The sequence below is a fragment of the Giraffa tippelskirchi genome, chromosome 13 (assembly GCF_054371585.1).
Source record: "Giraffa tippelskirchi isolate mGirTip1 chromosome 13, T2T-mGirTip1v1.2.pri, whole genome shotgun sequence".
In the NCBI taxonomy this organism is placed as follows: domain Eukaryota; kingdom Metazoa; phylum Chordata; class Mammalia; order Artiodactyla; family Giraffidae; genus Giraffa; species Giraffa tippelskirchi.
In genome coordinates, this window is record NC_137287.1 from 30,983,137 (window position 1) to 31,009,678 (window position 26,542).

At 42.7% G+C, this 26,542-nt stretch overlaps 1 protein-coding gene across 6 annotated transcripts in view; it reads left to right on the plus strand.

The window, feature by feature from the left end:
• Positions 1-26,542, plus strand: part of TXNDC11 (thioredoxin domain containing 11) — a 59,268-nt gene that overhangs the window by 21,909 nt on the left and 10,817 nt on the right. For 3 of the 6 annotated variants that reach the window (XM_081560375.1, XM_081560373.1, XM_081560376.1), the window contains 4 exons: positions 3,782-3,875; positions 19,552-19,664; positions 21,746-21,946; positions 25,367-26,159. In XM_081560375.1, the coding sequence (XP_081416501.1) occupies positions 3,782-3,875; positions 19,552-19,664; positions 21,746-21,946; positions 25,367-26,159 (1,201 nt within the window). The remainder of the gene's footprint in view (positions 1-3,781; positions 3,876-19,551; positions 19,665-21,745; positions 21,947-25,366; positions 26,160-26,542) is intronic. The other 3 variants (XM_081560377.1, XM_081560378.1, XM_081560374.1) reach the window with 2 other exon arrangements.

Consider the following 26,542-nt stretch of genomic DNA (forward strand, 5'->3'; position numbering starts at 1 on the left):
GCATTGGGTAAATTGCCAATTGACAGAAATCTGAGCACTTTGGAGACAAACCTAGAATGCTGCCTGGTACCTGCTGTTATCTGGTTGTTTGTTAGTAAAAGTGTTGTTTGTACTCTGATGTTGCACAAAGAAGTAGATACTGTTTATGTTAATTCATAGTTCTATACAACTGTGAATTAAGTAGCTTTACATTTTCTAAGTGAAGGTTAACATTAATTCAGAAATATTGTTGCCATTGAGGAAAGCAACACGTGGAGGTAACTGTTCTCATGGCCACTAGAGGGCGCGCACACCTTCTGCTGAAATTTATGCCACACTGCAAATGGTGCTCACTTAGGAAAGACATATTTTATGCTGATGAGGTTGGGCTGGCCTCCTATAAATAGCCCATTTAGCCTATTTCCAGCCTCCTTATAGCAGGTACGGAATATACTGTACATCATGGAATGGAGCTGAAAACCCACAGACTGGGTTAGGGTATAATCTGGTACTCTTCGTGTTTTGTTCTTCACCATGAGAATAAATTTCTGTTGGTTTAAGCCACCAAGTTTGTGGTGATTTGTCATGGCAGCCCTAGAAGGCTTTAACACACGAGGTAATATCAGAAAACCATTGCTACAGACAGAGACAAGTGACAGGACAGATATGAGAGCAGAGAGGGAGGTGTGAGTGTCTTAGAAGGCAGAGATAACATCTCTGAGGATGTGACATTTGGACAGAGACTTAGAGTGAAGCCTGTGTGATGTGATCCATCCCTGAGGAAATTTGGGGAAAGTGCTCCAGGAGGCAGGAACAGTGAGTGCAAAGGTCCTGAGGGAGGAATTGGATTTGGGAGGGCGGTGACTAGAGCAGAGGGCAGAGCAGTGGGAGTTGAGGGCACAGAGGTGTCTTGCGACTGTGGTGTGTCCTGATTACACCTTTGATGAGATGGGCAAATGAAGGAAAGGGTAACACTGGCAGTTAGGTTCCTGTGGGCTGTTCTGTTCACCTGACAGCCGTCCTGGCATCAGGAGGGACTGATGGAAACACTGTGGCTGGACCCTGAGGTTGGGCCATCGTTACACACTGGTGGGCATCAGAGTGAGGAGGGACAGCCTGCATGCCAGCAGGCTTCTGCCCCACCCTCAGCCAAGGTCAGGCTGCCCCATGTGCTTGGCCTGCTCATCTGAAAGAGAGCCTCAAAAGTATATGAGGCAGGGGCCCTGGTGTCTGCTTTGAACCAGCCCCTGGGTTGATATGTAGCCCAGCAAATAAGGAGTGTAGACCTGGCACGGTCATGTATGTGGATAGGCGTGTGTTTTGTTCCCCAAACTTCTTTTTGCAGATTTAAAAAAAGAACTGTGGAGGAAACTCTGAAATATATAATCATTTCTCAGATAACAGCTTTGGTTGGAGAGACATTGAAACTTTGGAGAAATGGTTGTGAAATTTATTTTACCTGAAGCATAACCAGAGCCAGTTTAATAACTTTTAAATGGTAATTTGCAATAGAAATAAACAGATAATTGTCACTTTATTTCCTTTTTAGTATTTTGAAATGTTAGTTTTAAGTGACATTCTGAAACATGCCACTTTTCAAAGTTTAGTAGACTGTCACACTACTATGAATATTTGAAAAATAGTACCTAAAATAGACGTTGCCTGTTTCTTTAAAACAGCTAGTATTTTATGATTTATGCAACCTTTAATCCTTCCATATAGTTGTTGAATTTTATGATCTTCCTATTTTTGGCAGTAAAAAATAAAAATAATTTTACCTATGGGTTTTTTTGTATTTTTTGTGGAATTTCTTTGGAAATTTCAGTACCAGGTCTTCTGAGAATAGAGGCTCCTTCATTCAAACTGCGTAGCCCCTTGGTAAACCACGGCAGTGGTGCCCTCAACAGGGATAAACCCTTACGCTGTTGAAAGGCCTGCAGAGGACCCCTGCAAGTGGTTTAACCTTTATTCATTTTTAAAGGTTTAATCTGCATTTCTCATGAAGACGTAGAATTCAGATAGTTTTTATTTCCATTGAGGTGTGTTTACATAAACACACATGTAATTACATACATGCATGTAGATAGATACGTGTTTATGGGCCATATGTCTTCTCCTGTGAAGCCACCTGAAATAACATGATGGGAGAAGAGAGTTTGAAGCTCACTTCATATAATTCTTGGTCATAAAACCTTTCTTAATATTTAGAATGAGTTTGTTCCAATTGGTTTTGATTTAGGAGATTGAAAGAAATTTAAACGGGTGTGTTTTCTTTCCATCACTTTTCATTTTATCTTGTATTACCCAGTATTAACTGACTGAAAGTCCTGAAGATCTTGTTTTCCTTTGTTCATGGTAGAAAGGCTGATACACCGTCATAGGTTGGTTTAAAACCTGAGGAACCCAAACACTGTGTTATTCTACTTTGAGCCAATTTTGGATTGGCTTGTTGAAAACATTTTAAGAAATTTAGCAAAAAAAAAAAAAAATCTTGTTTCAATAACTTTACTTTCTTATTTCCTCAGTTGTTTGAGAAACTAGTTATTTGCTGAATTTTTTTTTTTGATATTAAGTTTAAACATTGTCTCAGTCTCTACCAGAATGAAAAGCAGTTAATTTATTTAAAATGAAACCTTATTAGACTAAACAAATGCTTTAGATTTGAAAGATAGTATGTTCCATTATAAGTCAGAAATTTCCTTTTTTGTACAACATACTGATTTTAAACTTTACCAACAGGGAGAATTTCTATTTTACTATTTGGGTCTTTGTCCCAATGATCACATCAGCTCCAAAATTATTTATTAAAAACAGTGTTGTGTGTTTTAGGGCTAGAAAGGACTCCTTACCTTTGCCTAGTGCTTTATGTTCATCAAGCTCATTCTTCTCAGTAACCCCAGGATGAATGGTCCCCATTTGCCAGTTAAGAAAGCCGAGCTTCACATTGAAGGGTTCACCCCAGATCACTGAGCTATCAGACTTGAGCTTAGGTCTTCTGACTCCCAGCCAGCACTCTTTGCTCAAGGATCTCACAGTTGGGCTTCAGAAACATTTAGTTACAGAACAAAGTCAGACAGAATGGTGTCTGCAGGGCCTTCTAAGAAGGAAGAAATTATTCTGAACATGAAAGCAGAATGTGTCTGGTGGAGCACAGTCAATTGGTTTGGCAGAATGGACGGGTGTGCGATTCTAAGCTTAGAGAAGTAAAATGAGCAGGTGGAAGCTGGGGTGGAGGAACAAGAGAGCCCTCCGCAGACTGACTTGACAAGAGAGAAGTGTTGCCCCTGTGGAGTGCTGGGCTCTGAGTGCGAGGGGAGGAAGGAGCCCCTCGAAGGATGACCTTGAGCGCTGTGAAGCCACTCGGGTAGCCTGATTGCCAGTGAGCGTGAAGGCGTGTTTGGAGTGAGGGGAGGAAGAAATGTGAGCAAGGTTACAAATCTTTGAACTAGTTTGCCTAGAATTGCTGAACAAAGGCAAGTGAGTACTTGAACTTGATGGTGAGGTTTCAAACCAGGGACGTAGGAGAATGGTCCACAGAGGGTGGGAAGACCCTCTGAACTGCCTGTGTAAAAGCTGCTGCAACTCAACTCAACTCCTTACCCTGTCTGCTGTCTAAATGGAGGGAAAGGGTCAGAGCTAACTGGCAACTTTTTTCATGGGCTTCTATTAGGTTTTTAAAAAAGAGAATGCAACAGATTGTGATTGTTAAGTTATAATGGCATGTCTTTCTTGTTTTGAAATATTTCTCTTTATGCAGTGACCAGCAATACCCCAGTCACCTAATTCTGCTCTTGTTCTACAGCCTGGAGTTCTCGGGTACTTTGAGTTCATTGGCTCACCCCAGCCACCGGGTTATTTGACCTTCTTCACCTCAGCACTGCATTCATTAAAGAAAGGTAAACAGGATTCGTATTAACACATTAGTGCTTTAACCGAAATGTATGTATATTGATATCTACTTTTGCATAGGTTATCTTTGTGATTATTTATTTTAGTTCTCTTGATTCTTTTTCTCTGTATTTGTATTACATTGTTTTATGTTCTATTGACAGAATTTTTTGCTGTTTCAAGTATAGTCTCTTAAATGTTTAGAGACTTTTTCTTAATGTAACTTGATCACACCGTGTCTACAATGTTGTATTTTGCACTTTAAATTTTATTATATCATATTCGCTCATTTTGTGTGAAGTTTTTAGCGGTTGTATTGTCAGTTGTATGAAAGTCATGTCACATTACAGCATCAGCCTACGGCCAGGTTCACTATTCTCAAATCCATATATACATATTTTTTTTACTTAGCTAAATCATATCTTATTTGAAGCCCTGCTTTGTAAGTTAAACATTGTATCCTGCCCATTTTTTCATGTTGCTCCATTTTCTTTCTCTGTATCAGCTGTGACATTAAATCAGTTCTCTGTTAGATACTTTAATCTGCTCTTCATCTCCTTGTTACAAGCTGTGGTCCAAGCCTCTTCCCACCCCTAGACTAGACCAGTGGACACTTAACTGGTACCCAGTCCTGACACTCCTTCCTCACACAGGGGCTGCTGTGCCAGTCCTTCTGCCTGAAATGTTCCCTCTCCATGCTCAGGGCCCAGCTCTCCACCTTTTAAACCCCTGTTTATCCTCCAGATTCCCCTCAAATAGCACCTCCTCAGTCTCCCACGCTGGGGAGAGATTTGTTGTTTTCTTTCATAGCACTCAGCCTAGTTTATATTTATGTGCCTACTTATGAGATGATTTGTTTACCGTCTGTCGTTTTCCTGGGACTGGGAGGTTTCTGAGGGTGGGAACTGTGTGTCTTCAGTTTAGTGTTCTTTCTCCAGCATCTGGCACATAGCAGGGTCTCAATCACTATTTGCCAGATGAGTGATTGCGTTGATCCTTCAGTAGGCCAGCCAAAATATGTAGCCATCCTCCTGTTACTGGATAGTACATTGCTTCAATATTTGGGGGGATATTATGATAGTATACTATTAATACGTCAAACAGTTGTATTATTGGCCATTTTAGTGTGTACATTGTCTTAAGGTTTTATGCACAGAGAATCTACTGTGTGCATGCTTTTCATGCAGAGGACGTTGGGAGAGGAACTCAACCTGTCACATTAGGTGTCTCTTCTGTCCCCTTGAAAGACTGGGCTGCACAGCTTCAGGTGACTAAGGAGGCTCAGTGAGTCAGAGTTTGAATTTTGAAGACAAAATACTGCCAACTTAAATAAGCTTAAGTAGATAGATGTTCAAAAATCCTCTTAGAAAACTAAATAAAGTCCTTTGAAGATGATGTATAAAAGGGTAGCCTAGAGTTAGTCACTAGACTAATGGCAGCATTCAAGTTCTTGAGTTGGAGAAGCTGTTTCAAGATTTGAAATGGTCTGTTGTTATCCAGCTGACTTATAATGTGTGTTAATGTTTCATCTTAAATTACCTTTTCATTCAGAGGTTTCCAAAACATTTCTTCTTTTGGAAAAAATCTTTCCAAATATAAGGTAGTAGCCTTTATTCCCATTTTTTTTAATATAGTTGGCTTATTAAAAGTTTTTTTAATAAGTTTGTTTTTCTGTTCCTTTTTTTAAGCAAGGAGGGTAACAAATGGGTTATAAGACTACTTGAAGGTACAAAACAAACCTTTTGGTCAAATCACTTAATTTTGACAAATGATTATATCAAATTTCTTCTCGGAATAAATCTAGCTCAGTAAATTTACTACATTTCTTCCCTCTCTAGTTGGGTCTTGTAAAATCCTGTTGCCTATGGACTTTGCAAGAACTGAGTTCATTGTATTTAATAATTTTTCACTCCATTTTTGTGGCTAAGCTCCCACTTAAGCTTTAATGACCATTTTTAGAAGAAAAACACAAATTTGGAAGGGTGAATGTCTATGAAATATGTACTGTGAAGGATTACCTAAAGTAAATCTTCCTTGGGCATCTGGGTGTTTTTCACCTTTGCTTTCTCCTACACTGAAGTCAAATGGTATTTTACTTACTATTAATAGCCGATGTTCAGTAAGAGAAGACCATGCAGGCTTTTTTTTTTTTAACGGGACAGTTTGAAATGTAAATTCTAGGTCATTGTTGCGTTTCTGTCGTGTACACAAATTGAGGCCTGAGAAACATTTGACCCGTTTAACATTTGGTTATAGAGAGCTTAACTGATGAAGTGTTTAGACTGTTGTGGTAGAAAGCAGATGTCGTGGTTCACCAGGCCACGAGCGTATATAAAATGCACATGTCTTTCCATTGCCTTATGATTTGTTTTTTTAAAAAAAATTGCCTTAGAAATAGCCAGGACACTCTCTAACGTTTGTTTAGCTTGCCATTGGTCTACAAATATTTTGAGAATGTACCATATATGAAGCACTCTGCTTGGATGTCGGGGGGTGGTGTACTGAGAGGGGCCATCTCAGTCACCTGTGTCTTCTGCCTGTTGGGCTCCATCTGGGTGCTGATTCGTCAGTTTATGTTGGCCCTGCTGTTAGATGGTTGTGGGCAGTCGCCCTTTGTTATATTTCTGTCCATTATTTTCCAGCCATTTTACTTTTATCTTTTTTTTAATATAGCAGTTCTATATTTTCATGTAGTTAAATCTTTGGTTCTTTTTCTTGATCTATTTATTTTTTAAAAAATCTGATCACTAATTAGTTCACTTTCTTCTTTTTGGATTTTAAAATTATTTAACATTTTATGCTGCCTGGGTTTACCTTGGCTTAAAATACAGAACACAGTTGATTTTCCTCACTTCTTACTAGCTAATCAGTTAGCACTATTTACAGAGTAACACTTCCTTTATTCTTCATCTTGATGATGCCTGCTTAACCAAAAAATATTGTCTTATGTGTAATTGGGTCTATTTTCTGTGTTTTCTCTTGGTCTAGAACCCTCTTTTTTATGAGTAAATATAATTTCCTTTCTTGCTCTGTAAGTGAGTACCTGGTGAAGTCTGGACTCTGCTTCTTTTAGTTCTTGTGTTTTAAGAAATATTCTTTTATATCCATCTGTGCATTGGGCTGGGAATTTTATTAAATGTTTATATTGACTTAGAGGTAATTGACATTTTCATAAAATTTAGCTTCCCTTTCTAGGCTCACAGCATAATTATTCATTTATTCAAACCTCCCTTTCAATTTTTTGTAAATGTTCTTGGCATGCATGCATGCTCAGTCACGTCTGACCAGGCTCCTACGTCTTTGGGATTTTCCATGCAAGAATACTGGAGTGGGTTGCCATTCCCTCCTTCAGGGGATTTTCCTGATCCAGGAATTGAACCCATGTCTCTTGTATCTCCTGCATCGGCAGGCAGGTTCTTTACCATTGCACCACGTGGAAAGCCCCAAAGGTCTTACACACCCTCATTACTGATTAATCCTTTCAAAGTGCTGAATGATTAACTGTGGGCTGGCATTCTGGGTGTGTTTCTGGATCCTGGGGATGCCAGTCCCTTGTACTTTTCCTTTCTTCCTAGACTCCCAAGCCTTTCCTCTTTAAGCCTTTTCACCTTGATCTTGGCAGACAGGCTCTTTCTTCTTTTGCCTAAAGAAAATTTGATAGAGGGGTTGATATTTTTAGGGTGCCTACTTGATTTTCTTCTGTCTTAGGATTATTTGTTTACTGTAAAGATGTGTTTTGGTAAAATGTTGTTATATTCTGCTATGATTCATTGCCCTTTTTAAAAGAGAAAATTTGCAAGAAATTTCGTCCATTTGACCTTCAGAAGGGATGCAGTGCTTCCTGAGGGGAAAGCAGGGGCCTGGAAGCTGGTGTCTGGGCCCTAGCCTTTGTCTGCCCCGGCAGGGTCTATACACTTAAACAAAACATTCAACTTTTCTGTGTTTGATTTTCTTTGCCATAACATGGGAGAGAGTGGAGGTAAGGGTAAATGCTTGTTTTACAAGGCCACATTGTGTGTGAATTATGTTGTGTGTGAATAAAGTAATAGTCTGAAAATCTATAATAGTTTAATGAGAAAGCCACTGACTGAAAGCACCTGAAGTAACTTCTGGGTCTGTTTTCTTAAAAGCATCTACACCAGGTGTTCTGCACCTAAACCAACCAGCAGGTCTTCGTCTTCCCTTTTCCTGGAGCTCTCCGTCCTTGCTTCTTTTTGTGTAGTTAGCCCTCTGTGTTCACCTGTGGATTCAGCCAACCCTGGATTGAAAATATTAGAAAAATTCCAGGAAGTTCCCCAAAGCAAAAATTGAATTTGTCATACATCTGCCAACTAACTGACATAGCATTACATTGTATCTACAACTATTTATTGAGCATTTACACTGTGTTAGGTGTTATAAGTAATCTAGAGGTGATCTAAAGTATACCAGAAGATGTGTGTAGGTTACATGCAAATGCTGTGCCATTTTGCATAGGGGACTTGAGCATCCCTGGATTTTTGTATTCAAGGGGAGTTGGCGGGGGTGGGGCTGGAACCAGTTCCCTGTGGACACCAAGGGATGATGGTGAGGCATGGTGTTCTCCCCATGGAACTGACTGCATCTCTGTCCCACCAGAATGTGAGCTAGTTTGTTCAGACAGTATTACTGAGTGCCTTGAGGCCAAGGTTTCGTCATTGGGCTCCTGCGGTTCTTACAGTTTAGCTAAAAGTTTGAATGAATAACTCGTAAAGAACACTTTACCTTGAGATTGCCGAGGTGGGAGTGATTTTCTCAGGGGGATGTTGTCACTTTGGATCTCCTGCCCACCACCTCCACGTCCCCTCATGTCTGTCCTTTCAGGTTCCCTAGACCAGAGTTGCAGGAGTCACTCAGTCTGGGCTGGACGGAGGCCCAACCTGGCTCGTTCTTGGCTTCTCACTGTCTCCTGACACTAGAATCCTAATGGATTAAATTGAAATACACATGATATTTTGAAGAAGTGAATGGCAACCCACTCCAGTATTCTTGCCTGGAGAATTCCATGGACAGAGGAGCCTGGCGGGCTACAGTCGATGGGGTCATAAAGAGCTGGACATGACTGAGTGGCTAACACACACACACACACACACACACACAATATTTAAATGTCATCCTCAAAATATACTGAACTGTCAACTAAAGACCCACTCCCTTCTTTCACCTTTAGGAATTCCTGAGTATAGTTGACAGCAAACTTTGTGGCATTAGTCTTCTAAGGAACACTTCTGGAAAATAACTGTTGCAGTGAATTTTTTTTTTAATAGAAATTGATTAGAGGAAGTAATTCCAGTGTAGGGTCCCTCTCCTCCACCAGGTGGCGTTTTTTGGTGCTGCGATTTGCTGGGACAATCCTGTCAGGACACAAAAAAGTTCCCTTCTCCATATCTGTACTCATGAATAAAGCTTTTTTGGAGCATTTCTCTGTTAGATTATGAAAATTTATACAACATCAAGAGATCTGAAAGGTAGGATTTTCTTATCCTGTAAGTGACATTCTTAAAGTCATTGAAAAAACAAGGAGCTGGGACTTCCCTGACGGTCCAATAGCTAAGACTCTGCACTCCCAACGCAGGGGGCCCAGGTTTGATCCATGGTTAGAAAACTAGATCCCACGTGGCTGCAACTAAGAGTTCACATGCCATAACTAAGAACCACATAAGTAAATAAATAACATTTTTTAAAAGACCAACAACCATTAAAAAAACAAAACAAAAAGCAAGGGACTGACTTCTTAGGCAAGGTTGATTCTGAGATTATTGTATTTCCTCAGGTTCCTGGGTCTTAACTCTTGGAAGTTTGGACTAGGCATTGGGTTTAACAATCCTCCGTGAATGAAACAGTTTCTTGATTAGTTGGTTTTCTCAGATAATCTTTTTGTTGAGATTATTGAGTATTAATGAGTACTGATTAGTGAGTATTGTCACTATACTCACTTGCAGAGAGAAGTCTTTTTCTAACTAACTGCTGGTGATCTGAGGCCCTCTGGGTACTAATTAATACACGTTAGAGTAAACATATTAGGAATTCCATACTTCTTTATTCCCATTTTAAAATGACTTTTTAATTATGTTGCTATTATTTTAGCAAGGATATGATCCTATTTCATAGAAAATGCTTTTATTCCCATTATGACATCTCCTCAGCCTTGTAAGTGCTGCTCAGTTCAGTTCAGTCGCTCAGTTGTGTCCGACTCTTTGTGACCCCATGGACTGCAGCACGCCAGGCCTCCCTGTCCGTCACCAACTCCCTGCTAGATAAGCAGTGCTGCTAGATAAGCACTAAGCCTGAAACCAAACATTCCTGTTCTTGAGTTAGATTCAGAAGCATGACTTATTAATTCAGCGAACTTTTGAGGGTCCACTTTGTACTCCAGCTGTAAAGAAGAGTAACACCTCTTACCATCCATAGTGCCCCCATAGGGTGGCCCACAGGTGGGCTTGTCCACAGGGCGAGTGCAGCAACACATCTGTGACAGGCTTTGTCGGAGCACGGAGGTATGGGGTGTGCAGGTCAAATCAGGGAAGACTGAAAGTGGGTGGGGTTTCCCAGGAGGATGAGGAGTCAGGAACAAGAGAGTGAGGATGAAGAACAAGAGAGTGGAAGACAGGTGGCTCTGAAAGAAGCAAAAGGTGTGCGGAGAGCTCAGAACCAAGCTTAGTGGTCACTTGTAGATACTCTGATCCTTGGACCTGTGTGTTTGAAAAATTACACTGTCTTTACTTTCTAATTGTTTTGTGGTATTTTCTACCTTTTTGAAGTTTACCTGTTTTATGAGTGTGTATGTATATGTGTTTTTGTTGTTGTGTTTTGGGGGTTTTCTTTTTGGCCATGCTGTGCGGCGTGTGGAATCCCAGTTCCCCAACCAGAGATGGAACCTGTGCCCCCTGTAGTGGAAGCATGGATTCTTAACCTCTGGACCACCAGGGAAGTCCCTGTCTGTGTGTGTTTTGATTTTTGATCCTATTTTTCCAGGGTTGTTGTGGGGTTTTGGTGGGGTTTTTTTCTTATTGTTGTTTTAAGCTGAAATAAGTCTCCTAGACAAAGAACCCAAAACATTAAAATCTTAAAAACCTCTCAGGGATCACCTTCTATAATAAAGTCACACACTTACAGTGAAACCATTTGGTTCAGACAAACCCAGTTCTGGCCTCCACTTGACTGCTTGTTATGTAACATTGAGCATGATAAGTTGATGCTGAACAGAGCACTTTACCCGGAAGATCCAATCTTCACTGCCACTCTTTGAAGTAGGATGTTACCATCTCAGTGTTACTGTCTCAGGTGAGGAGACTGAAGCTTGGGAGAGGTTGTTAACAGACCCCAGGTCACTGGCTCCCCAGAGATGTCCACATTCTAATCCCAGGACCTGTGAGTATGTTACATTGCATGACAAGAGGAAATGGAGGTTGTGTGTGGATTTAAGGTGCTACTCAGCTGACATTGAGAAAGGGAGGTTACTCTGGAGTATCTGAGTGGGCCCAAGATAATCAGAACAGTTCTTAAAAGTGGAATCGAGAGGCAAAGTGGTGTCAGAGTGATCCAGTGAGAGAAGGATTTGTCTGGCCATTGCTGGTTTTGAAGACCAAAGGGACCACAAGCCAAGAAATGCAGGTAGCTTCTGAAGGTAGGAAGGGCAAGGAGATGGATTCTCCCCTGCAACCTCTGGAAGGAGCACTCCCTGCTGGACACCTTGATTTTAGCCCAGTGAGGCCCATTTTTGGACTTCGACCTCCAAACTGTAAGATATTTTTTAAAGCTACTAAATTAGTGGGTAATTTGTTACAGCAGAAACAGCGACTTAATATAGTCACGTCCAGTAAGTGAGGAGTGCGATAGGAACCACGACCACGTCACTCCATCTGCCTCTGCTCTCCTGGGATGAGGCAGGCGGCCTATTATGGCGATTCCCACCTCCAAGGCTTTGCTCATGATCCTGCTTAAAATGCAGTGCCTCACCCTGGTTAGTATCTGCCTTCCTAATTTTTCGGGGCCTAGCTGAAGTCCTGTGGGAGTTGTAGATATTGCCCAGTCAGCGTGACATCTGGTGCTCTGTAGACAGAGTGGAGATTTCTGTCCACCAGCTCCTTTCTTGGAACTCTTGTTGCACTCCTTGACTGTGTCTCCCACTTAGCAACCAATGTTGTTTTCTGATTTTCTCCTAGACTTTAGTGGTATCTTCTTAACTTGTAGTTGGGGACTGGCTCTCCTGACTAGTTGTGTTAGTGGCACGTGTCCTGTGTGACCACGACTCACCTAGTCTCCCCTTCTTACTCTTCAGGGTCCCCATCTGCAGCATAAGGGAGCTTTGCCCTAGTTGCCTCTAAAGGAGACTTCAGCTTGAAAATGTTCTGTCCCGTGGCCTGTTTTTTTTTAGACCTGGCAGCTAAGAATTGTTTTTATTTTTGTAAAGCATGATTAAAAAATAAATAAATAAATAAATAAATAAATATATATATATATATGACACCAATGCTAGACCCTAAGTGCAGCATAAGAGGGGATGGAGGAGGAATTTCTAAGGAGATAATGTTTCTTTAGTGAAGTCTTTCCCTCCCTGAGGCTTTTTTTTTTTAGAAAGAAACTTAGTTGAAATACATACAAGAGATGTATTCAAATTGATCATTTTAATATTATGCTTTGGCTAAATGAGAACAATGGTGCGAGGGTGTTTACGGTCATGTTAGTGTATAGGACAGTTCCTGTTTAGCTCTATAGTTTATGTTCCCCTCAAATGATGAACTTGGGATGATGTTTTTCTTTCCCTCCTTCCTAACTCACAAGTAAAAGGAAAATCACTGCTAAGAAGTTACATGTTTACTTGTAAACATGTCAGACTTTTTTCTACATAATTGCTTTGTGTTTTACATTAAGGATTTTGAGGGAGTTGCCTGGTGGTCTGGTGGTTAGGATTCTGTGCTTTCGTTGCTGTGGGCTGGGTGATTCAGTCTCTGGTTGGGGAATTCAGATCCAGTAAGCCATGCCGCACAGCCAAAAAAAAAAAGAAATTGACAATATAACAAATCTCAGAGTCACATTTCTGCGGGAAAAATGCCAGCCATAGCTATAGTTCATGCACTGAAGACAAACATGTCTATACAGTTGCATTTCTTTGCAGATTTTTTTATTTTGATGAATGCATGTAGCATTGGAAGTGCGTGAAGTCATCATCCAGTGGCTGATGCCAAGTCACTACAGTGGAAATGCTAAGTAACCTTGGAGGGGCTGTTGTTGTCCCTTTTAATACAATCCTATAGTCTTCCTTTTTCTTCCTTGTCCAAAGCCTTGGAAAGAAGAGTGGGAAAGCAGAAGTTAATAAAAATGTCAGAGCATAGAGTAAAATGAGACTTGTTCCTGGCATGGAAGGAACCACAATACAGGTTTTGCCTTTGGGAATGTGACCACCTCTCAGAGTAAAGAATTGAGAGAAATTTTCCCAGGGAGTAAATAACTTCTTAGCCATGTAGGTTAAAACCTACGTGACTTAATCCAGTGGTACTCAGTTTGAAGAATATCAGGGTTTATTTGTTAGCAGTGTTCTGTATCAGTATTTTTCTCGACCTGATGTTCCATTTTGCCCTGAGATCCCTGAGAGGTTAGCTCACGTAGAAGCCTCCTGGAGAGCAGATGGCTGGTCCCGAGGTGAAAATTTCCATTCAGTTCCAGCATGTCTGCTCATTCTTTCAGTGTATCCTTGGGTATCTTACTTTGTAGGGCACCAAATGCTGTTTAATGTAGACCTCTGAGAGAGAATTAATTTCAGAAGCTTGGCTGTTTTTATATCCAGAGTCACAAGGTCTTAATCCCCACCTTTTCCTTTCTGAAGGAGAGAATGGGACACATTCTTAAAAATAACCATTCTCTGCTATTTAGAGAGGTTTTCACGAAAAAACATCTTTGTCTTATGTGTCCTTCCCAGATAACTGTCCATTATTAAGGCTTACTGGCTGCTGGACTTATCTGAGGCTGATCTTCTTCCTGAGTTACATGAATCTTGCTTTTTCGTCATGATCACCTTGGCATAGTTCAGTAGAACTTTAACATGAACCACAGAGAAATTTTAAAATTTTCTAGTGGCTGCCTTAAAATTGAAGAAGAAATAGGTGAAATCAATTGAATAATTTATATTTTATTTAACCCAGTGTATCCCAATTATTAGCATTTCAACATGTAATAAGCATAAAAACTGTTGAGATATTTTACATTTTTTTAACCAAGTCTTGTACATGTAACAGCACACTTCAATTCAGATGCTAGGTGTTCACTGGAAATACTTGATCTGTATTTAGATTTCATACAATTTACAGCTGAAAAAAGTGTTTTACATACCAAATAGTTTTATATTGTTTCATTTTGTGTGTTTTTATTGAAATATAGTTTCTTTACAATATGTTATTAGTTTAACATTACAAACTCATATTTTGAATGTTTTCCTATAACTGAGTTGAGTATCACTTTCAAATTAGATTAAAGTCAAATAAAGTAAAAAATTTAGTCCCTCAATTGCTCATATTTCAAGTGCTCGCTAGCCACACGTGGTTAGTGGCTACCACCTAGGACCATGCACTTAGGACCTAGGCCTCGTTATCCTGGTGTCCTGGGAAAAAGCAATTATATCCTAAGATACTGAGTCACCTGCAGGCACCTCCTTGAGCTAATACTTCAGTGTCTTCCTGGTAGTCTGTTAGTTGGTGAGTGTGAATTGTGTAGCTTTGCTTCTGGCAAGATTTTTATTACTAATTTGAAAGCAGTTAAACATCTATTAATGGAAAATCTGAAAAAAAAATATAAATTGAATCATTTTGCTGTACACCTGAAACTCATACTGGATTATAAATCAACCATACATCAATAAAAAGGGAAACAAAAAACCTTTTGCTAACAAGAGGAACTAATTTTTGTTCTTTTCTGGAATGTTTGAGAATTTTAATATTTTGCCTCACTGAGGTCTTGCCTCAGAATGTTTTCAGTTTACCTTAATACTGAACTGAAGTTTTAATGTTAAAAATTGAATTTAAAGCAATGGTTTTAAGCAATATAAAGCAGTCTGATATTAAAACATGATGCAGTGACCAAAAACAAAAACTCCTGATGCACACCGGAAAGATCACAAGTGAGCCAGATGAGTCTGAGTGGAAACCAGATGGAGTTTCAGATCTTTCCATTCTCAGTGTGTCCTTGGTGGTTGCCAGGAGGTAAATGGTGAAGTGGCGCGTGGAAGGTCAATGAAAGCTCCACCCAGAGGGTGAGGGAAGCAGGGGTAGAGCATTGTGTGAGTGACAGAAAAGAACCCCAACCTCATGAAAGGTAGCAAGGGGTAAACCTGCAGTAAGTGCTGAAAGTAGACAAGATTTCATGGATCAAAGCAAGGCCGTTTGTTCCTCAAAGCACACAAACAGCGAAATACCATGATATATTCGTTCCGCTCATCCCATGTCTCATGGGGAGCCAAGTGGTGGCTGTGTGCCCAGCAGGTTGCCATGTAGCTAAGGGAGACCAAACCAAGGACTCAGTAACTTCTGTAGCAGACAACAGACACAGTCTTCTTGCTGTGGTCACCTTGATGTACTTCGTGTCTGTGTGACCAGCTACAGAAACTCCTCAGTAACTCCTGCTTTCACCCAGATGTTCTTTTAGGATGTCATTACATGTTGCAGTAGTTTTTCTGACACCTTTCCCTGGATGGTTAATAGACTGTAGCTGGCCAGTTACCTGGCTAACAGCATTTATTAAGATTTTATTATTATTATTATTATTGTTATTATTAATTGAATAGGATCATGCCATTGTTGTACCCACTGAAGGGAGAGGGGAGAGCCTTGTACTGCCTTTGTTTTTTATTATTCACTACATTCAGAATCCTCAGTTAAAATGTTAAAGCTTCATTCATTTTGGGACAAAATTATTCATTTTATAATCGACAAAGACCCCTATTGTAGAAAGCCCTGGAGCCCTGCCTGACAGAATGTTCTGGATATGGAGATGAGAAGTGTTATTTTCGTGTGTCATTCTTAACACGGTGAACTTCTCCTGCTAATTCAAGTGCTCCTTATACACAGGAGACTGAACAGATAAACTGCTGCTTCCAGCAAGATTTCCACTATCTGAAGGAACTTTTAAAATGTGTGATTTTTGTAAAGTTTTGAAATTGTAATATGTTTGGTGTGTTAAAATCTGCCCCATGCAGGCGGCTGTCCATTCTTATGAGTGCAGTTAAGCTGGTTTTTGAATGGCCCCTTTCAGCTTTTGAGTCAGGCTGTCACTCCCGATTCCTCTGCTCCAGTAAATCATGTTGGTGACTTTGGCGGACTCTCAAATGAGTTTCCTACTGGCTGCTTCTCCTTCACCCCTCTCTCTATTGGTGGTGGTCTGCCAATATTGAGCCTCCTGCTGGATGGAGGGTGGTGTGTTTGCTCCTACCAGTGCATTTCGCCTCCTGGGTCCTCCTGCTCTTTCTTCCAGCAGCTTTGGAATCTGAACTTACATGTTATGCCACTTTTTTTTTTTTTTTTAATTTCAAATTTGAACCAGTTTTATAGTTGCAGAAATGTTGTGCGGATGGATGGATCCAGAGTTTCCTAATGCCCTACCTTCACCTAGCTTCACCCCAGTGTTAACATGATTTAACCATTTGTGGTGGTGCTTTTGTCAAAACTAAGAAATTAACATTGGTCCAGTGTGAAGGTCTGTAAACCGCAGACCTTATTTGAGTTTTGCCATTGTTTTCAGTAACGTCTGTTTTCTGTTCCAAGATTCGGTCTGGGATCCTGTGTTGCAGCTAATTATTTTTTCTCCTTAGTCTCCTCCTGTAACAGTTCCTCACTCTTTTCTTACTTTCCATGACGTGGACACTTTTGAAAAATACTGGTCGTTTATTTTGTTGCTCAGATTGTTCCGGCTTTGGCCATTAGCATCTTGAGTTGGCATCTGTGTCCTTTGAACAAATTTTCCTCGTTTTATGAGCACTTCTTTCCTGTCTCAGCAAGATGTTTCAGGCTCATCTTGTACTGCTTTTGCCCCAGCTCTGGGATCAGCCTCTTCTCCAAGAAGCCCCGGATTCTTTTTATTAGAGAATGACATTTAGAAACCCAGATCTGGGGCTTCTTGGTATTGAGTGTCATTACTTCTAGGCCCTTTCAGCAGGTGGAGAGCTCAGACATATATGTGTTTATTCCTACGCCCATGCATGCCTCTGTCCTGTATCTATTATCTGTGTCTTAAGTCATAAGTTTATACTAAAAATTGGAAGTTTATTCTAATTTCCTCTGATTCCAGTCTGACACTGCAGAGTTTACTTTAACTTTCCTCTCTCTCTTCATGTGTAACTTCTTTCTCCTTCCCTGAGAAGCCTGGCTCTCGCTGTCTTGACAGTATCCAGTCAAGAAACTGTTTGCAGCTCTTCTCTGGTTCAGTTCTTTGTCCTCACCAGCCACCACCCCCTCACTGAGGTGCGCAGTGTTTGCAGTGCCATCAGGTTTGTCTGTTAGTGCTTGTGTTCCACGTTGGATCCCCACACGGTGGCTGGTGTAATGAGTCTAGGTTTTGATTGTGAAGGCTGTGAAACTTTGCTGTGGTTCTAAGTCTGGAGCTGAGAGGAAGGTTAAGCTGCCTCATTCCCATTCTCTGGCTCCCATTGCCCACCCCACCCCACCCTTTGCCGTCCACCCTGTATATAAGCCTTTCCTGTCGTTTTGGGCTTATTCTTCTTGTGTTTCTTTGGTTCTGTGCCATTTTCAACTCATCAGGTTTGTGTTAGATTGTCCAGCCTGGTGTGAGGGACACAGTCACTCTCGCCTCATCCTCAGTAGTCACTCCTCTTCTGAGAGGAAGAGGCCACCCCTGCTGGAAGGTGGGCTTGTGTGAGTAAGCTAGAAACTTTGTGTGTTTACTTAGATATCACTTGGTAACATTTAAAGTTTTTTTTTTTTTTTTTGGTCTGTAGATAATGATGCAGTGAACATCTCTGCACAGGACACTTTAAAGTGATTTTGACTTATTTTCATAAGATAGAGCTTCCCAGGTGGTGCAGTGGTAAAGAATCCACCTGCCGATGCAGGAGGCACGAGAGACACGGGTTCGATTCCTGGGTCAGGAAGATCCCCTGGAGAAGGAAATGGCAACCCACTCCAGTATTCTTGCCTGGAAAATTCCATGGACAGAGGAGCTTGGCGGACTACAGTCCATGGGGTCACAAAGAGTCAGACATGACTGAACGACCTAGTGTAGCACACAATGTTTAACTGATATTTTACTTAACATCTGCTAGTAAAGCAGAAAGGGGGTAGGAAAAAATGTACCTTTTCCTACATCGTTTTATCCACCCTCTTTTAATACTACATATTTTAGTCAACTTTTAATCACACAAATATTACATTAAATATACTCCTTAGGGGGAAAAAGAAAGCTTCACACATAAGGATCAAGTCCTCTTTGATCTCCAACCCCCAGCACAAAACAGTTTTTATTATCCTTTCAGATTCTGTATATATTTGTAACCATATGTGCCTGTAGGAGAAAACATACTTTGTAAGTGTGAGGCATTTTTCCACATAAAAGGTACACGGTGTCTTTGCTTTTTTACTCACATGTGTCTTAGAAAATCTGTTCAGGCTGTGTAGATTGCCCTGCCCCACTGTTTTCAACATCTGCAGGCAATTCTTTGGTGACTACCCTTGGGTATAACTCTCAGGGCACATGTGTAGGCTTCAAGAAGTGGATGAGGGGCTGCGGGCCGTGTCCGGGTTCCGTCGTGGACAGCACAGCAGATTGCTCCCCCAGGTGGCTGCCAGTCTGCCTTTTCCACCAGCTTTGCAGCAGAGTACTCATTTCTTTACTGGTCATCAATGTCTGGAACTTCCTATGTTTCAAATCTGGGGCATTTTGAATGTGAAAAGTGGCAATTGTGTTTTCATTTGCTTTCCTCCGAAATAGTGAGGTTAAGTGCACAATTAGTCTCTTACATTTCCTTTTCTGTGATTTGCCCATTTTTACCTGTTTTATTTTTCTTACTAATTCATATGAGTTCTTTGTATATGCTAGATTGATTCATGTAACTAACATTTATTGCTCAAGAGATCAATACACATATGCCCAGCTGCTGCTGTAGATGCTGGGGTAAAGAGCAATAAACAAGGATTTAAGAGGAAGTTGGACCAAAGAAAATCTAAATAAATCAGTAGGCTTATGTAAACGTTAGTAAGTGCTATTAAAAGCTTAGAGTAATGGTAAAGAGAAGGCTTGAGTCAGGAGGGAGCCTTGGTGTCCCCTTACAGACCATCCTCTTGAGTGTTTTTGCCTGGAAGCAGGTGGTCAAGAAAGCCTTCTCAGAGAAGGTGGGGTGGGAGCCGAGATCTGAATGATGAGAAGGAACTGGCATGGAAATGTCCAGACAGAGAGAATAGTATGTGCCTGGGCTCTCAGGTGAGGCTTGTGAGTAGGGGAACAGGGACGAAACAGCGCAGGTCTAGTCAGAGGCAGGTACTCGGGAGGAGACGTGCGCTCTGTTTGAGGAGGTGGATTCTTCGCCTCCTCCTTGTCTGTCTAGGCTAGGTGGCCAAAAAGCTTTGCTCCGGGGAAATCTGTGTGTCAAGATTTGATCATTGGGTTTTGTGGTTGTATTAAGGCATAGGCTTTTTCTTTTTAATAAAGGAAAATTTTCTGTTTCAGATTACCTAGGAACAGTACGATTTGGGGTTATCACAAATAAGCATCTTGCGAAACTGGTATCCTTAGTACACTCTGGAAGTGTGTATTTACATAGACATTTCAACACATCACTTGTAAGTATTTTAAAATCACGTTTCTATTAGCGCAGTGGTTCTTAACCTTGTTTAGATCACAGACTTCTTTGAGAACTGGGTAAAATCTGTAGACGCTGTCTCTAGGAGAGTGCATATGGTTTTATATGCAAACTGAGTCCCCTCAGCCCCCTCTAGAGCCTGTGCCCCAGAGCGCTTGGATTTAACAGCTAGAAATTCTGTTTATATTCTTAGATTTTGATGCAGCCTTGTTAGCTTTCCTTCTTGGATGAAATTGCAGAATTGCTGTATTGGAGAAGTGTTCCTCTGGGGCCATGTTCTCAAAGGTTAAGGTTCCATTGGGCGTTATCCTTTGTTCATTTGTTCCATTTATCAAGAGTAGTAACGTGACATGCTTTTCTCCTTTAGCTGATGAGATGGATTTGGAAATTCTTGTCAAGTCACAGTGAGAAACTGGTGGCTTCCCACCCCAGAGCGCCTCGGTTTTCCATTGTTGTCTTTGTTGACTGATTTTATTTGCTTGTTGGTGGACTGGCCCCAACTTAGCTATTTCTGAGCTTCTGACCTGTGTTGTGCTTAGTCCTGTGCTTCTGCTCTGTTTATTGCTACTTCCTCAGTCCCAGCACTGAGTTTATTTTCTTCAGTGTTTTCTCTCTCCGACTTCATTGACAGCGTCAGTGACTTCCAGGTCGAGTGAGGACCCGAACCCCCGTACCCAGTGTGCCCAGCCTTTAAACCCACGCTCCCCTTGGCTCAGTGTACAAGGCTCTTGCCTGCAGAGGGACTGCTGAGGGGCGCCCTCTGTGGCCAGTCTCCCTGGCTTCTGCCTTTCTCTAGTAACCCAGATGGCTTTACTTCTTGCAATTTATATTCCCAAAGTCAAATATATTCCATGTTTTCCAGATAGAAATGTTCATTAAGACAATTAACATTTTTTTCCCAACATCCTGCTCTGGGCATCAAAATCTGACGGTTTCTCCTGCCGCCCGCCCATTCTCCTTGTGCCTCTGTCTTAAGTTTCTTTGGACTTCATCTGCTTCTGCTGTCTATCATTTTACTTCATCCTTCTTTTGTAACATGCTTTACAACCAACATATATCATGTTTATGTATAGTAACGGGTACTGAGAAAGAAATTTAAAATAGATGGCGAAAAGAATATAGGACTTTGAGAAAGATACTGAAAAAGATACTGAATTCATGGTGTCCATTCCATAGTTTTTAAGGGTAGCTCATTGACAGAGCAGCAGAATTCCTTTCAGCAAATGAAATATTAATGGGATACCAGTATTTTTTTTTTTAAAGTAAAAGCAGTGGACATCTTGTTATAAGTCGATTTAAACCTCTGTTTGGGGAAGTATAAAATATCTCATTTTGTGCAACTCTCCAAGCATTTTGGGGGAGTTTTGTTTGAAACCCTGTAATTTATATCATTGGAATTTCAAAAATAATTTTATGTTGACATACTTTGTTAGAGAAAAACAAAGCAAAAAAAAATCTAGGCATATCTCTCCTTAATTCTGTATACATAAAGTATGATCCATGGCCTTGTATACAAGTTCTAGGTCACTCAGAGTTTCATGCAAATATTTGTTGAGTTCCTGCTCTGTGCCAGGTATTCTAGTCCCTGGGGCGGGGGATGGGGGTGGGTGGGGAGACAGGTAAGCAAGACAGATACAAACTTCTGCCCTAACAGAGAGTCCCCAAGGACAAGGGAAACATGATTTTCCCAAGGATAAAATGACCCCCGACTCCATCATTTCTCTTCACTTTACGCAGGAAGGTAGAGGTCACTTGCCAGCAGCAGGCAGGGAAACTTATTTGTTGATAGATAAACAAACTCATCTTTTCTGCCTAAAGGGGAAGAGATGAATCACATGATCTGAAAGTCACCTCTCACAGAAGCTTTTGCTTTCCAAGCCACTTGTGAGGAAGTGCCCTGTCTGGAGAGGCGGAGCCAGAGTGCAGCCGCCCAGGCCGGGGCAGGTGGTGTGGCTGCTCTGAGCCTCATTTTCCTCACCTGTGAAGAGAGGGCTGAGGCCGGGCGGGGGTGGTGCTGTGATCCTGCCTCGCCTCTTATGTCTGTGCGTTTGTCCTTCCCAGGTCTTTCCCAGGGAGGTCATCAACTACACCGCCGAGAACATCTATAAGTGGGCCTTAGAAAACCGAGAGATGCTCCTCCGATGGCTGCGGCCGCACGGCGGCAAGAGTCTCCTGCTGAACAATGAGCTGAAGAAAGGACCAGCACTTTTTGTATTCATACCTTTTAATCCCTTAGCCGAGAGTCACCCTTTAATAGATGAGGTAAGAGCCACAGTGGGAGGAGGCGTCTCAGAAGTAACAGGCGAACCTCGTTGACTTAGAGGCTTTTCTCGTTCCACGATGAGTGGTTTCCCTTACTTGCTGAGAGGCTGCTGCGTTTCGTGGTGTCACTCCTTCCTGTAAGTGGGCAGGAGAGCCTGTGCCTTCTTGGTTGGGACCCACCGTGGCCTCTCTGGCTGTATTATTTACAGCGTCTCAGGTCTGGGTGAGGCGGAACAGACAGGGCGGTCAAACCAGGCCTCTCTGGAGACGGGCCAGGTTCCCTCTTCCTGCCGCGACTGATGTTCGGGAGAGGTGTGGAGGGGGTGGACAGCACAGGCGGGGTTTACTGTGGCCTTGGGGGTGCTGTCATCACAGGCATTTAGCCGGGCTGGCGGCCCTGACCACACTCAGTCCAGCAGTGGTAGGGTGACCTTGGGATCCCGTGTTTTCCAAACCCTTCTGTGGCTCACAGAGCCGATCGTCATCAGAAGGCAGCCCCTCCCGCCTGCCTCTTCTGAGTGTGTTGCCTGTCTCTGGGTGTGAGTTTATTTTATGTATGGATCATTCGGAGGCATTTAGAGCAGTAACAATCAGCAGAGAGCGCCTGGTATTGCTCAATTGGGTTTACTGGAGGTTTAATTTTTTCCTTCCCTCCAGGATCCCTTAATTGGCCAAAACCAATTTCAGAGAGTCCATGAGCCACTGGCCAGGCTCACCAGATGCTGCTTCTCCTGGGCCCTCAGGAGCCTTCCTGAGGGAACAGGGAGGCAGGACCCTTGCCAGGCCAGGCCCCTCCCATGGCTACTCTGGAGCCTCTTTGTTGACATGATTCATCCCTGCTGGGGGCCTTCTGAGTGGACGCTGCTCCTGTGGCTTAGAGGAGGGAAGTGAAATGGCTCTGTCGATTCTCTGATTAGGGAGGACTTGAAGTAATAAGACTTCATTTCTTTGGAAAATCTTCACTACACAGTTATTTTATGAACTAAGACACTCTTACTTTACTAAGATGCTCTAGTATTAAGAGTTCTTTAAGTTGTTTGTAGTAAATGTGGGGTTTTCATCCAGCCATCCCCTGGTATCCATATACCAAACTCCAAACATGCTCAAGTTCTCCATTGTGAAATGGCATAGCATTTACATATAACCTATGCATGTCCTCCTGTATATTTTAAATCATCTCTAAGATTACTTATAATACTTATACCTAATACTGTATAAGTGACGGTGTTAGTTGCTCAGTCGTGTCTGACTCTTTGCGACCCCTTGAACCATAGTCTGCCAGGCTCCTCTGTCCTGGGGATTTCTCAGGTAAGAATACCGGGGTAGGTTGCCATGCCTTCCTCCAGGGGATCTTTCCAACCCTGGGATCGAACCCCCATCTTGTACGTCTCAATACCATTATAAACGCTATGTAAATAGTTGCCTGTGTGCAGCAAACTCAAACTTTGTTTTCTGAAATTTTTTTCCCCTCAATATTTTTGACCCATGTTGTTTGAATTGCAGATACAGGATATGAAGGGCTGACTGTACTTGAATTTTTGTGGGTTTGGCGGGGGACTGGGGGTGGTGATCTGTTATGTCTTTGAATATAAAGCAGTACCAAGATGAGGCAAGAGGGCAGCTGGGCGCTTTATTAATCACATAGGCTTGAACTTTGCAGTATAATGTGCTGTTGGAGCCTTACCCTTTAAGAAGGGCTGAGATGTTCTTGTGTGTGCATGTGTATGTGGGAGGGGGGACCAAAACACTGGTTTTATCATCTAAAGTAACCTTTTTTATGCCCAGGAACTATTCGAACAATTTGTTTTTCTGAACAAACACATGTGTCTTAAATTAACTCTGTCCATAAGTACATGTGTTATAAAATATGGGTTTTCTTTTAAATTGGAAAAGCACGTACTAAATGGTTTTTACACACACGCACACACACATGCACCCTCTTTAATGAAACAGAATCCTGAATGACTTAACACCCTTTAACTAACCGTGGCGGGATTTGACTTACGTTAGCACAGTTTTAGGCAGTATGAGTGCCTCTGGATTAGAATGACTTGCTGGTCTTTTGCATTAAACTGGGGCGGTGTTGGGTGGTGAAAGGTTCTGAGTTTGGAAATGGAAGAGTCCTAGAATGGAACTTGAATCTAAATGGCTAACACTGATCTCAGGGTGAAGCGGATCATCTCACCAAGAAGTGGGAGTGTGTACATTCCCCTGAGATGCCTTCCGTTCACCATGTGTTTGTCGAGCCTTTGGTATGTGCCTGGCTCAGGGCAAGGCTCGGGGGCACAGCAGGATAAATCAAGCCCAGTCCTGTCTGCGAGGATCCCTGAGCCTATGGGGAAGAGGGGTGTCTCGACAGACAGTTGTGAGGCTCTCTGGGAAGGACTTCTGGGACCTTAAAGATGCGGAACCTGCCTCTCCCCAGGTTGGGGTGGAGTTGCCTTTACTGGTGTAGGGTCTTGGGGAGAGTGTTGAGGTTTGTCAGGTGGAGGAGGCCCCGACCCAGCCCGCTGTAAAGATGATGGGGCAACCAGAAAGGCAGACTTGGGTCAGACTGTGTTTGGTTTTCCCCTCCAGATAAGGGAAGCCATTGACTGTCGTTTGGCAGAGGAGCCTCATGCTTTGGGTGGTATTTTTAAAAATAAGGGGTGGCAGTGTGGAGGCTCAGTGGGTGGGGGGAGAAAATGGTGGCCTGTGAGGAGGGAGGCCTAGTCGAAGGCAGTGGCCGTGAGGATGCAAAAGAGACGCTGCCCAAGTCAGTGCTGGCTGGACTGGAGGTGGGGGTGATGCGGAGGAGGAATTCAGGGCTGGCTGATGTTTCTGGTTTGAATGTGCTGTTTTCCAGAGAGGGTGGTGCAGGAGCAGGAAGGCAAAATGGAGGAGTATGGTGTGGAACAGGTTGAATTTGTGGGCTCCTCTGGTGCATGAATTTATTTGGAAACACAGATGCCGTGAAATAGTTGATCTACTCGTTAGGTGTTTGGCAAGTTTTTTTAGGCTAGGCTGTTATATTTAAGAGGAAGAATGAAGACCTCCTCTGGAGGAGTCTAAGGATGTAAAGGAAAGTGACTCAGCTGGGGGTTCAGACTTAGATTCTGTCCCTGGTTTTTCGACGACCCGGATGTGTATTGTGGGGTGAGCGGCTTCATCCTGTCACGTGATAGGCTAAGATATCTCCCTCTAAGACCCCTTCTGTCTCCACAAACAGGTGGTTCAGTATTTGTTAACAGAGTGACATGATCTGAAATGTGACCCAGACCTCTCTATTAATAGCTCTAGGTGTGACAGCTTCCTGTTTATTGCTATTTCCGGCCAGGGCTCTTCCTTCTGAATCAGACAGGATGCTCTCTAGGCCTGTGAGCCCCCGGGTCAGTCCCTCGGTCCCCTAGCCCCTCTCACAAGCTCCGCCCTGTGTTTCAGATCACCGAAGTGGCCTTGGAGTACAACAACTGTCACGGGGACCAGGTGGTGGAGCGGCTCCTCCAGCACCTGCGACGAGTGGACGCCCCGGCGTTCAAGTCCCTGGCACCTGAGCCCCCAGCCCGGCTACCGGACCCGCCACTGATAACGGCGTCACCCTGCTGCAACACGGTGGTGCTGCCACGGTGGCACTCCATCTCCAGAACCCACAATGTGTGTGAACTGTGTGTCAACCAGACAGCCGGCGGCCTCAGGCCGAGCTCGGTCAGCGTGCCCCAGTGCAGCTTCTTCGAGATGGCAGCAGCTCTGGATTCTTTCTACCTCAAGGAGCAGACCTTTTATCATGTGGCATCAGACAGCATAGAATGCAGCAATTTTCTAAGTTTCTACAGCCCTTTCAGCTACTACACTGCATGTTGCAGGACCATAAACAGGGGCGTAGCAGGCTTCATTGATTCTGAACAAGGTATCTTTGAAACCCCGCCCATTGCATTTTCTTCCCTGGAGAAGAAGTGCGAGGTTGAGAGCCTGGACTCTGTTCCTCACATTGAGGAGAACAGGTATCTCTTTCCTGAACTGGAGGCAAACAGCTCCAGCTTCACAGGCCTGAGCTGCAGAACCAACAAGACCCTAAACATCTACCTTCTGGATTCCAATCTGTTCTGGTTGTACGCGGAGAGGCTGGGTGCTCCGAGCGCCGCTCGGGTGAAGGAGTTTGCCACAATTGTTGATGTGAAGGAAGAGTCCCACTATATCTTGGATCCAAAGCAGGCTCTTATGAAGTTCACCCTAGGTACCGTGGGCCATTTCCTTCCCCAAGCCTAACGCTTTGCTTAACTTTCCATAGGCAACTGTTATTTAGGGATCTCATGACGGTTGGCTCTTACTAGCTCATTTAAAATCTTCACACTGCAGTTGTAATTTTAAAAGAAGCTAATTTTGTCCATTAAATGAAACAGAAACTTCCTAACTCCAAATTCTGGATAAGTTGGTCACTTAGCCCTTGGGGGCTTAGAGTCCAGTGTCCCAGATTGGCAGTGCCTGCTACATTTCCAAGGTGGGAACCTGGCCACAGTGACGGACAAGGTGGTGCTGAGTGGGTCTGGTAGTAACTCCCCTGGGGCTGATGAGCAGCCCTGGCAGGAGCTTCACAGAAAGCAGTGGAGTGATAGAACC